A 12,744-nucleotide genomic window follows, 5' to 3' on the forward strand; every position below is an offset into this window, starting at 1 on the left:
TATAAAATTTAAAATTTAATTGAACAAGTTCATCAATAATCAATATATATATTTATCTATATATAATATAATATAATTGAAATATTACCATTAAATCTTTAATGGGTCAATTCTATCCAAATACAAAATAATATATTACGGATACACACGGGTAATTATATGGTACGCACATATGATACTGATATTAACACATTTAATTAAATGTAATAACGAGAATAAGTTTACAATTTATTTAAATAGTTGGCTTAATTGCAACTTTGGTCCCCCTATTTTATCTTTTTCTCAATTTTAGTCCTCCCATTTTTAAAACCACGATTTTGGTCCCCTTTTTGAGTTTTCTAATGAAAAAGAGACAGGAATAGGGACTAATTTTGCAGAAAAAAACAAAATAGAGGGACGAAAATTGCACAGAAAACTTAAAAAAGGACTAAAATAGTGATTTTTAAAAAGAGGGATCAAAATCAAGAAAAAGACAAAATAGGAGGATTAAAGTTGCAATTAAGCCTAAATAGTTTTATAAATAATTCCAAAACAAAAATATTTATATATAGGAATAATTAACTATTGATTCAAATATTTTATATATGGAATAATATATTTGATTTGTAAATTGAGTTTAATCAATTATATTAAATATTTATTATTAATTGTATTATATAATTTGATAGAATATTTCTTCATTATAATTTGTCAATTTAAGATTTTTGTTATTATAAAAAAATTTAATTATCATCAAATATTTTTAAACAATGTTAAAATTAATTTATTTTTGTTTCAAAAATATCATCAAAATATTGAATATTAATAGAAACATGAAGTTACTGATAAAAAAATTGAATATTAACGGGAACATGTAGTTATTAATCAAAATATTGAATATTAATAGAATTTTTTGTAATATTAATGGGTACATGAAGTTACTAATCAAAATATTGAATATTAAAGATAATATTAAATTACTGATCAAAATATTAAATGTATTGAATATTAACGAAAACATGAAGTTACTGATAAAAAATGGCATGTTAACGAGAGCATAAAGTTACTGATCAAAATATTGAATATTAATGAGAACACGAAGTTATTGATCAAACTATTGAATATTAACGGGAAAACAAAGTTATTGATCAAACTATATTGAATATTAACGGGAACATGAAGTTAATAATCAAAATATTGAATATTAACGAGAACATGAAGTTAGTAATCAAAATATTGAATATTAACGTGAGTATTAAATTACAGACCAAAGTATATAATATTAACGGGAACATGGAGTTACTGCTAAAAATATTGAATAATAACGGAAACATGGCGTTATTAATCAAACTATTGAATATTAACAGGAACAAATTTGAAACATTAACAGAAACACGAAGTTAGTGATCAAAATAATGAATATTAATGGGAACTTGAAGTTATTGATCAAAATATTAAATTTTAACGGGAACATGAAGTTACTGAACAAAATATTGAATATCAACGAGAACACGAACTTACTTATCAAAATATTAAATATTAAGGGGAACATGAAGTTACTGGTCAAAATATTGAATATTAATGGGAAATGAAGTTTATTGATCAAAATATTGAATATTAGTGGGAACACGGAGTTACTGATCAAAATATTGAATATTAACGGGAGCACGGAGTTATTGATTAAAATATTAAATATTAATGGGAGCACAAAGTTAATGATCAAAATTTTGAATATTATCGAAAACATTAAGTTACTATCCAAATTTTAAAAATTAACAGGAACAAATTTTGAATATTAACGGGAACACAAAGTTACTAATCAAAATAATAAATGTTGACGGGAACACGGAGTTATTGACAAAATATTGAATATTAACAGGAACATTAAGTTACTGATAATTTTTTTGAATATTAACGGAAACGAATTTGGAATATTAACGGGAACACGAACTTATTGATCAAAATAATGAATATTAACGGGAACAAGGAGTTACTGGTCAAAATAATGAATATTAACAAGAACATGAAGTTACTGATCAAAATTTTGAAAATTAACGGGAAGAAATTTGAAATATTAACGGGAATACGAAGTTACTTATCAAAATAATGAATATTAACGAGAACATGAAGTAACTGGTCAAAGTATTTTTCTATTAATTATGCATTATGAATGAATCATTATTATAAATGGAGTTTGTAGTGGTTTCTCATTGGCCTACAAGACAGAGCTGATAGTTTGAGATTGAGCTAATAGTTTGTAGTTATAATTGAGCCAAAATAATTAATTTTCTCCTTAGTTAGCAAAAAATAATCGATTCTCCTTAGCTGATAGTTTGAGATTGGGCTAATAGTTATCACTAATTGAATTATATAATTTGATTGAATATTTCTTCATTATAATTCGTGAATTTGCGATTTTAAAACTTTTCCTTCATTATAATTTGTTAAATAAAATATTACTATTTTTATAACTTTTTCAATTTTACCCAAAACTTAATATTTTACTAATATCTTTTATTTTTCTCAATCACAATGCGCGAAAACGACGGGTACCCATGCGAACGCACGGGTAAGACACTAGTTTAGTAAGCAAAAGTTAAATAATAATTTTTTAAAAAAATACTACACTACTAGAAATACTCGAATTTCCTGCGGATTTACCTGCGGAATTTAGCTAAATTTCCGCAGGAAACATGTTACCTGCGGATTTTCCTGCGGTTTTGCGTCCCCAGCTAAAACCTTCGTGGGTAATATTTTCGGCAGGAAATTCCGCAGGTAACTCCGCAGCTAAATCCGCAGGAAATATCCGCAGCTAAATCCGCAGGAAATATCCGCAGCTAAATCCGCAGGAAAATCCACAGATTATTTATATCTCAAATTTATTAAGATACTTCATCCTCATCCTTGCTTGAGCCTCACAGTTTCACATCACTATATGGTTTTTATTGAGCTCATGTTTTTGAAGTTTGTGATGCTGGAATAGAAAGTGGTGGTGGAGTTGAAAGAAAGAGAAAGAAATAGGAGCTTGAGAACACAAATGAACAACATTAATGCAACATCACTGGGCATAATCTCTAACCATCAGGGTTCAGAACAGAATGATATGAAAACATAACACTAGGAAATCAAGCAAAAGAACTAAATTACCTTTTCTAATATCTTCAATATCAAAGACTTTAGCTGGACATTTACTTACTAGTTCTTCGGCCAAGTCATCCTTAACTTCTATATGAGGACAATAACTAATTATATGATTGCAAAATCAATAACTCATACTGAGGTTTTCAAATTCATTAGACCACGTAAGTTCATGGATTTAAGCCAACAGCCATCATAAAATTATAACTAATAATGATGTTGCCATGAAAAAAGAAACCTGAAAAACATTTTTGTATGAAAAAATGAGGCGAACATAAATGGGACAAGTCAGCTATACCTTTTCTTTTGTAGAACTCTTAACAACATCAATAAGTCTTGGAAGGGTCCTTGAAGTAGCCAAATATTCAATTGCAGGCTCATAGTATGACAAGAGCCATATGCAGAGACATGTTTCATAAAGAAGCTGTTACAAAGGAGATTATCAATTCAGTTCCCGACAAACAGGTGTCATTCCATCAGTGTTCTTCAAATAGAAGTTAGTATTTGGCTAGATGCATGAAGCATATTTAATTTAACCATATATTACCATGTGCAATACAAGCATAGCTAGATATACTATTATTATGCAGGCACCCATGTAGAATACTTATTCACATCTTTGGATTTAACATGCATTTATTTTCATTCACGTGAAGCAACATCTTATGAACCAAATATGGACACTTCTCCCAATGAGGATCTACACTGGATCGCCACAAGTGGGGGACAAACATCTTTTGCAAGACCCAGCCCCCTTTGGTGGATCAAATGTGACTCTTATAAAGTATAATTGATATTCATATAACAAGATAGCACATATTTGATCTAACAAGCTCATAATATTTCTTTCCCAGGTAAACATATTTCTCTTGCAAAGACCTTCTTCGCATATCTCAAATTGATATTACCATTTACAATACCAAGATTATCAGCTAATGACTGAATTTGGGTTAAGATCTATAAACATATTCAACTATCAAATAATAAAAAACACATTTAGAATAAAACTTAGTCCACCTTATTTAAGTAGTTAATATTTCAACCAAAACCAAATATATTTCTAATAGATCTTCTAACAGTATTTGATAGGACACTTTAATCAAGGAAATATATGTATGCACCAGAAACAGGTAATTTCATAACTGATGAATTCAATTTGTAGGCCCATCAAATTCGGAATCCATTGAGTTTTTTTCTTTCTCTCAGTATCAAAGGTGCAGCAGGGACCATATATACATGTTTCTTAAAATAGTGTCTGTCACTGTCTTTGAAAATAGTGACCATACATACTTACTATCTTCTCTTCTCCTTAAAAGAAGAAATTAGATCAAACAGTATTTTAAAATAATCTCAATTAGGGAAAGAAAATAGGTTTCACAAATGTCTATCTTGTGACATATACATATTTACAGCAGTTATTTTTCCAACCTCATACCAAAACCTCGTAATTGGCATCACATGAACCCAAGTTAGAATGACAAGACAACAGAGAATACTGTGAGGCTGAGCTGTGTTTGTGACTCATTGGAAAATTGCAACCTACAAAACCCATATCAACCTCATCACTCTCTATCTCCACAAGTGCCTCACAGAAGAAATCAACATGACAAGGAAGACATAGAGGACCATCATTTCTATATCCATATTCATTCTCAACATCTTCTAAAAGTATTTTAAACAAAGGGTGATTGAATATTTTGATCTTGATTATAAATCTCTGTCTCTCATCTCCAACATAGACACTTCTCCCAATGAGGATCTACACTGTGGATCGCCACAAGTGGGGGACAAACATCTTTTGCAAGACCCAGCCCCCTTTGGTAGATCAAATGTGACTCTTATAAAGTATAATTGATATTCATATAACAAGATAGCACATATTTGATCTAACAAGCTCATCTTATGAACCAAATATGGACACTTCTCCCAATGAGGATCTACACTGTGGATCGCCACAAGTGGGGGACAAACATCTTTTGCAAGACCCAACCCCCTTTGGTAGATCAAATGTGACTCTTATAAAGTATAATTGATATTCATATAACAAGATAGCACATATTTGATCTAACAAGCTCATAATATTTCTTTCCCAGGTAAACATATTTCTCTTGCAAAGACCTTCTTCGCATATCTCAAATTGATATTACCATTTACAATACCAAGATTATCAGCTAATGACTGAATTTGGGTTAGTGAAAGGAAAGAGTTTCAGTATTACACACCTGCTCACAAAGCCATTTTACCAATCCTATCAAAACATCATCAATAGAGGTAATTGACTTCTTTTCATTTGATGCTCCTCCATTTGAAGCACTGCCATTCTGATTTTTTTGCCTGACACTACAATCAGAAAAGGTTAAAATTTTGCAATAACTGAAAAATTAACTTAAACAGCCCCTTGGTTGATATAATTCCAATAACTTTTTGAATTAAAATGTCAGAATGTCAATATTTTCCAACCTGTGTCAAACCAAGGCTAACTAGTAACTACTATTTAATAATAACTTGTAATATATTGTAAGGCAGAAAATGTTGCAACAGTCAAAAGTTATGGATCACTCACTGAGCTTTTAACTGAGCCTCCTTCTCTTCTAAATCAACAAGTTCTGATCGAAGAGACTCTACTTCTGCAGCCGTTAATTCAACCTACAAAATATAATTAACTTTGGTAAGATATAAGAGCCTTCATCAAAGACAAAAAGCACATAATGCAAAAGCTACTCTGCTTTTGCAACAAGTCCATTGATACGAATTTTGAATTCTTCATATTCTCTCTGTGAAGCGAAATGACCATTAAAAGATGCTGGTAAGTTCTAAGAAGCATGGATTACGGTATCACACACAAATGCATGCCAAGACAGAAGAGTAAATATAATTGATTTGCAATTCAATCAGTTTTACCTTCATTGCTCTACGATCTTTGACAAACGATGGTTGCACCTTATCTTTCAAATAGTCAATTTTCTTTGAAAAGTACCACTCAGGTGCTCGCGGTTCAATTGCATATTTCGTACTGAAAGGAACCCATTTCCTAGCAAATTCTGATGTCTCAGCAAGAGCCTCAAATGTCAACATAGCAGCACCATCATCAGAGACATAACAAGAGACCTTATCCACTGGGTAGTCAACAGAAAGAATTGATAGTTACACTTACAACACCCCCAAACATTATATAACAAATCGATTATGCAATAAGCGATTAATTAGAGATGATTATTAGTAGTAGAGTCCTTGAGTCAATGCTAGATCACCGTGAACATTTGACTCCACGGATGCCGTTTTCAGTTTAAAACCACATTCCATAATCTCAAATTAGACAACAATCATTCAAATAATTTAAGTGCAAAATCAATATAAAACCAACACAAATTTAAGTCAACAAAATAAACATAAGCCCCTAATTTGATCCTAAGATTTTCATAACAGCTACTAAGAACAAATTGATGTCATTCAAAACATACAACCAAATAAACAAACCAATTAAGTAAACCAAGCAATTTATTTTATACTAATACATGAAAAGACTAAGAGCTTGGTTGAGACTTTTCATCAAACACCTTGTGTGTAAGATAAAAAACTCTTCACTTTGAAAGCTTTTGATAGCAAGAACTGAGCAACAATCATCAATGATAACACAACTACGATTAAGAAACCAAGAATTGAACAGAAAAGAAGAAAGGAATTCAAAAACGCGAGAATACTTGCCTCACTAGATTTGTTGACGGAAACGCGAGAACAACCTTGGAACTCCACCGCGCACCTCCACGGTTACCTCAAAGCTCCGCTGCACCTCTCAATCTCGATTTCCCCGCCTCCACAAACCGAACGTGCCGCCGGAAACGTCCCCTGCCGGAATCTCGTCACCTCGTCATAATATATTTCGCCGGTAATTCCTTCTCCTTCTTTGAGAGTGAATCAATTGATTGATTATTTGTTAGCATTGTTTCATGATGAAGGAGAGTAGAGAGAATGGCTTTTGAAAATAAGTATTTTTTTAGAATGAAAAAGCACTTCTCATAAGTGCTTATGGGAAGAAGGCATTTTCACGTTACATGAAAGCTACGATACTCCATGTAGTTTTATTCTTTCCTTTTTCTTTGTTGATTATTTTGTTTTATTTTTAATGTAAACTGCCAACATTGTTTTTTTGGTTGTTAATAATCAAGTGCATTTTTTTTTTGGTTATGTTTTAATTATAGAAATAATCAAATGCATTTTTTTTAATAAATTATAGAATTTAATTATATGTCAATGAATTAACAATTCTTATAAGAGTTTAATGGATATGCACTGACAGTGTAAAATAGTTTTACACTGTCATCCAATAAACAACCACCATTTTGCCATGTCATTAAAAGTTTTTTAAAATAAAAGAGTGTTTTAATATGATACATGGTTGTGATTGGTTGACAGTGTAAAACTATTTTACACTGTCAGTGCATCACCCATTTTCTCTTCTTATAATAAATCACTATACAACAAATTACATAAAGTATTATATTTATAACATCTATTGTATAGTCTCTTAAAAAAAACATCTATTATATAGTCTACTTGTTTATTATAATATTATTATTTATAAATTATACTATTATTTATAAAATCAATTAATTAATAATGAACAATATTCTATGTGCCTATTTATGCTAATAATACTAAAGTGAATTAAAAGCAAAAATTAAATTGTTGGGTTAAAATAGTCATATTAATACTTTTCGAAATATGAAGATTCATCATAAATTCCAATCCAATTTTAATCCTTTTTCCGATGCGTGCGAAAATAGAATTCAGCCAATATTGAATATACACCCTTTTATTTTCTCTACAAATTACAAAAGAAATAGTGTGATTTATTATATTTAAAAAATATAATGAAACATATATAATATATATTAAACTCAAATAATAAATAAAATAGAAAAAATATTGATTAATTTTTTTTATAAATTTTAACAAAAAATACTATTACTTTAAGAAAACATTTAAATATAATACATTTGCAGTCAAGTTCGAAACCCGCTAGATCCAAATTGCTTATTAAAAAAAAAAATACATTTGCAGCAAAATCCGCAGGAAACTTTCCTGCGGAATTACCTGCGGTTTTTGTATTACATTTTGATTTTACTAAAAATATATATTCGCAGCAAAATCCGCAGGAAACTTTCCTGCGAAGTTACCTGCGGATTTTATATTTTAATTAGTTATTTTGTTTGAAATATATTTTCCGCAGCAAAATCCGCAGGTATTGCTGCGGAATTTTCTGCCAATTCTCTATCCGCAGGAAAAATTATTTTATTTAATAAAGTCCCAGGAAAATTCGCAGGAATACCTGCGGAATATTTTTCGCAGGAAATTCCGCAGGTAAATCGAGTATTTCTAATAGTGCTACGTCATTTTTACTATTCAATTCTATATTAACAAAAATATTTAATCTCATTATTTATTTAAAATTAACTAATTAATTAATTAATTAATTTACCAACAATTTATTACAGCATAAATGAAATTAAATTCTAAAGGAACATAAATTTAGTTAGAAAAAATTTATTATTTAATCTTTAACAAACATAATAAGTACACTCGTGAGTTTATTATAAATAGATATTTAACAAATAACTAAAATTATATACAAACAATTAATCTAAAAGTAAATAAAAATACTAAAATAAAAATTATTTAGTTGTTATTGCAAAATAAATCGAAAGTGTAAATGTATTGTTATGGATCCTATCATACTAAGACTAGTAAAATCTCAATATACTAACTATATTGAAATCTCAATAATCTAACAGTCACTTTTGTAATACTTCACTTAAAAATAATAAAATTTGAAAAATAAATATATTTCAAAATTATTTATAATACTAACTAAAATAGAAAAATTATTTAATTTTTATATATATTTTTCTCTTTTTAGTGTTTGAGCACATATATTCACCATGTGTAACCAAGACCATTTGATAAAAAAAAGATAAAAGAAAAAATAAAATATTAACTTACACATTTAAAATAGGAAATATAATAGAACTACTGTATTTTTTTCTCTTATTTTTCAATAAATATAAAAATGTATAGTAACTAATTTAAAATTTTCTCTAATTCTTACATAACTTTTAGATCAATAAAAAAATTGTATTAATGATTTTTTTTTTCAAAACAACATCTAAAAATATACACATTAAGAAATATATAATTAATTTATTAACAATTAGTACATACAACTAAGCCTAAACAAAATTAAATTGTCACACTTTAACTATTTAACATTGATTTGAATGTTCTATAAAAAATATTATTTAAAATCGATTCATTAAAAATGTTGTATAAATATTATACAAGTATAAAATATTTTACACAAATGTATGATCAAACACCCTATATTAAAGGTCATCATTCAATTTAACATATAAGTAAAAATTAAAACTAAAATAAAATACATACAAAGTAATATAGTATGTTAATTATTAAGTGGTTCAATGTCACCACTGTATCGATTCATTGTAATAATTCATTTTTGTCACCACTGTATTTGATCTCCTGGACCAACTAATTCGGTTCAATGTCAATTCTATCATTAAGTGGTTTAAGCATCTTAAAAATAAAAATCACTTATATTAATTATAAATTAATAAAACTTTTTGTTCTATTTATTCTTTTTAAAATTTAAATATATTACAAAAATCAATATATGTTACCTATATTGTTTTAAACATTTTTAAAGAATAAATCCGCACACAGCGCGCGAGTCATATGTTTGTTTATATTATTATCGTACTGCTTTAACATCCAAATGCCCTGAGATTGACTGCACACATGTACATAGTGAACACTCACTTATCCAGCTCTATCCCATAAAGATTTGGTCATATGAAAACTAATGAGTCTTTCTATAACATTTAGAAATGTTTGAGAGTGTTTTTCTAATAAATTTCATTATGTGTCTTTCAATTAAAGACTCCCCAAATATTTTAGGAGAGTACAATAACTTTTTTTAAACCTATAATAACTAGTCAAATTGATAAGGGTGACAAAGGCTAAAAGTTAAAATTAAATAAAAGAGTAAAAGTTGATGATGTTGAAAAAGATAACTTAATCTAACGGAAATGTTTTAAATTTACTTATATCTATTATGAAAGGCCAAAACTAAAAATAAAAAATATATAATGAAGTTTAAACTTTGACGTTCATCAAAATTTTATATGAAATCTTTAATATTAATTTTAATTTTATATTTGACTTTCTACAAGTTCGAATGCTTAAAATTATTTATTTAAAGTTGAAAAAAATGAAATTTTTCTATAAAGCGCACAAAATAGTTATATTTATTATACATATGCAAAGTAGGATAAATATGTCTCAAATTATCATGTCTGTTTATGCTCTTCTCATATTTTTTTCAATATATTTTCTTGTAACTAATGGTAGTGACGGTATGTTCTTTTTCCAATTGTTTTCAAACTTTTCAAATTATCTTATACACGATATCATATCTATCACCTTTTAGAATCATTATTCTCTATTCCTTTTACAATGCAGGTTATAATTTCCGTCGTATTTCTTGCGTTGAAGACAATGATTGTCCAACGAAGACTCCACCTTTAGTTATGAAGTGTGTTAACCGTTTTTGTCATTATAGGTTATTAACCGAGGATTGAGTTTAAAAATAAGGTTTAAATAGTCTTTTCGTCCTTTTAAGTTCGCATATTTTTGTTTTTAGCCTATAATCAGTGTTTTTTAAATAGTCCCTGAATGTTAAATCATTTTGATTTTACTCCTTAAGTTCAAAACCTGCAGAAAAATCTACAGGTTTCCTGCACATTTTCCATCGAATTTTCCTGCGAGTTTAAAATCTGTAGGTTTTCTGCATATTTTCCTTCATATTGAAACTTTAGGGACTAAAACCCAAATAATTTTAACATTCATGGACTATTTAAAAAAAACATATTTGGGAATAAAAACAAAAATACACCAACTTACAAGGACGAAAAGACTATTTAAGCCTAAAAATAGTTATATCTCTTCTAAGCATATAACTTTAATTCTTTTATATCATATTGTTTGTACTTTATATTTTACTTTAAAATTATACTGATGTTTTTGTTAGAATTTTACTTTTGAGTCATACATATAATAAATTAATAGGTTGGGACCATTATTTAATCAGCCAAATTAAAGTGATCTATTTAAATGTATGGTTTATGGATAAGGATATAATTGTCATAAAAAATAATGTGTAGATAACAAAAGTCTTATTTCTATTTTGTGATGGGTAAAATTGGAATGAAAAAACTTGAATAATCATGACCCTTCATGTAAGGGCTTGAGATTTAAAACTTGAATAATCATGACCCTTCACTGAGGGGCATGTAATTCTTATAAATAAGGGGTTATGGTCCCCAATTGTAGACAGTAAATACAATATCATAAAATATTGATCATCTTTATCACATCTCCGTCGCGCCAGGAATCTCCTCCGGCGGCGGAAGAACCTTGAATGCTCAAAATCTAACCATATAAATGCTTCTCTCACTCTCCTCTACAACCTTAACACTCATTGAGTTTGAATCAAGCTCCCAATTTCACAAAAAAAAAAATATAGAAACCCTAGAATCTAAAACATAAATTAACGAGCACTGAGTCTGAATCTAGGTAAGCAACAGAGAGGCTTAGTTCTATATACCTCAAGCACAACGCGGTAACAAGAAAAGAGAAAACAAGATGAAGAGATTAGAGAGTTCAGAAGGATGACCAACCTACGAAGCTCAGAAGTACCCCGATGTTTGTCGTGATAGTCGAAGACTAGAATGAAGCTCCAAGAAACCCGAAGAACTTGAACTTACAGGTAATATTATGCATCCAAATTCCTCCAGTTTATCGTTTTTCTCCTTGTTCTCCACTTCTCTGAAATCCTATTAGGTAATAGGTATTTGTGTTTTTTTGTTGAGAATGCTTGAGACTAAGAAAATGATGAATTTGTGGAGAGGTCTAAAGTACGTGCAAAGAAAAGTGGTTGAAGGTGAGCATTCTAGAGCTTGCAAGTAGGAAGGTGGAGATGTTTGGTGGATGATTCAGAGAGAGAGAGAGAGACGTGAGGGATGAAGAAGGTTGAGATGAAGAATGAGAAGTATCAAAGGGAATTTGAGAGGGAGCGGAGATGAAAATGGTGAGAATAATGGTTATGAAGAGTGAGACTTTAATTGTGAGTGAAGCTTAGCTTTTATAGTTGACTTTTAAATGCTGGTTTGTTTTCTCTCTTGTTTGAACTGTGTCTGATTTTGAAGAGTTTATGAATTTATGTTGATGAGTTGGCTGGCTTAGTAATTTTCTGCTTCGGGTCTTTTGTGACTTTTAGAATAGTTGATTAAGGATTTATGCAGGGCTTCCATGTGAAGTGATTAGTTATGGTGGATCTAGAAGTTGGAAGTGAGTTTAATTGGTAGTTTAATCTATTAGGTTAGAGCTATTAGGAATTGATTGTTAGGATTATTTATGTTGGAAACTGTTATGGAAGTGAATAGAATTGGATGTTAAGGGTTAAGTTTGGAGCTAATATGTTATTTTGTTATTAGTAGCTAAAATTATCTTCGTGGCTTGTATCATACCCCAAATTTGTCATACCCTTTATCA

The 12,744-nt window shown here is 29.1% G+C and overlaps 1 protein-coding gene across 2 annotated transcripts; it reads right to left on the reverse strand.

Annotated features, from left to right (window-relative positions):
- Window positions 1-3,390: 3,390 nt before the first annotated feature.
- LOC131618573 (probable cellulose synthase A catalytic subunit 8 [UDP-forming]) lies at window positions 3,391-6,339 on the reverse strand. 2 transcript variants are annotated; one of them, XM_058889765.1, is made up of 4 exons: window positions 6,019-6,339; window positions 5,681-5,763; window positions 5,340-5,457; window positions 3,391-3,541 (listed from the first exon to the last, which is right to left on the reverse strand). In XM_058889765.1, the coding sequence occupies exons 1-4, from the start codon at window positions 6,190-6,192 to the stop codon at window positions 3,410-3,412; spliced, it is 507 nt and encodes a 168-aa protein (XP_058745748.1). In that variant the 5' UTR covers window positions 6,193-6,339; the 3' UTR covers window positions 3,391-3,409. The 2 variants fall into 2 exon arrangements, with proteins under 2 accessions (XP_058745748.1, XP_058745750.1); XM_058889767.1 differs by lacking the exon at window positions 3,391-3,541 and having other exon boundaries at window positions 5,212-5,763.
- Window positions 6,340-12,744: the final 6,405 nt, after the last annotated feature.

The sequence above is a fragment of the Vicia villosa genome, linkage group LG7, assembly GCF_029867415.1.
Source record: "Vicia villosa cultivar HV-30 ecotype Madison, WI linkage group LG7, Vvil1.0, whole genome shotgun sequence".
In the NCBI taxonomy this organism is placed as follows: domain Eukaryota; kingdom Viridiplantae; phylum Streptophyta; class Magnoliopsida; order Fabales; family Fabaceae; genus Vicia; species Vicia villosa.

Coding starts and splice junctions, on each gene's coding strand:
- LOC131618573 (XM_058889765.1), bottom strand. CDS start 6,192: ATGTTGACATTTGAGGCTCTTGCTGAGACATCAGAATTTGCTAGGAAA. Junction 5,764..6,018: donor AAGATCGTAGAGCAATGAAG/GTAAAACTGATT, acceptor TATATTTTGTAG/GTTGAATTAACGGCTGCAGA. Junction 3,542..5,339: donor TAAAATGGCTTTGTGAGCAG/GTGTGTAATACT, acceptor CCTTTGTAACAG/CTTCTTTATGAAACATGTCT.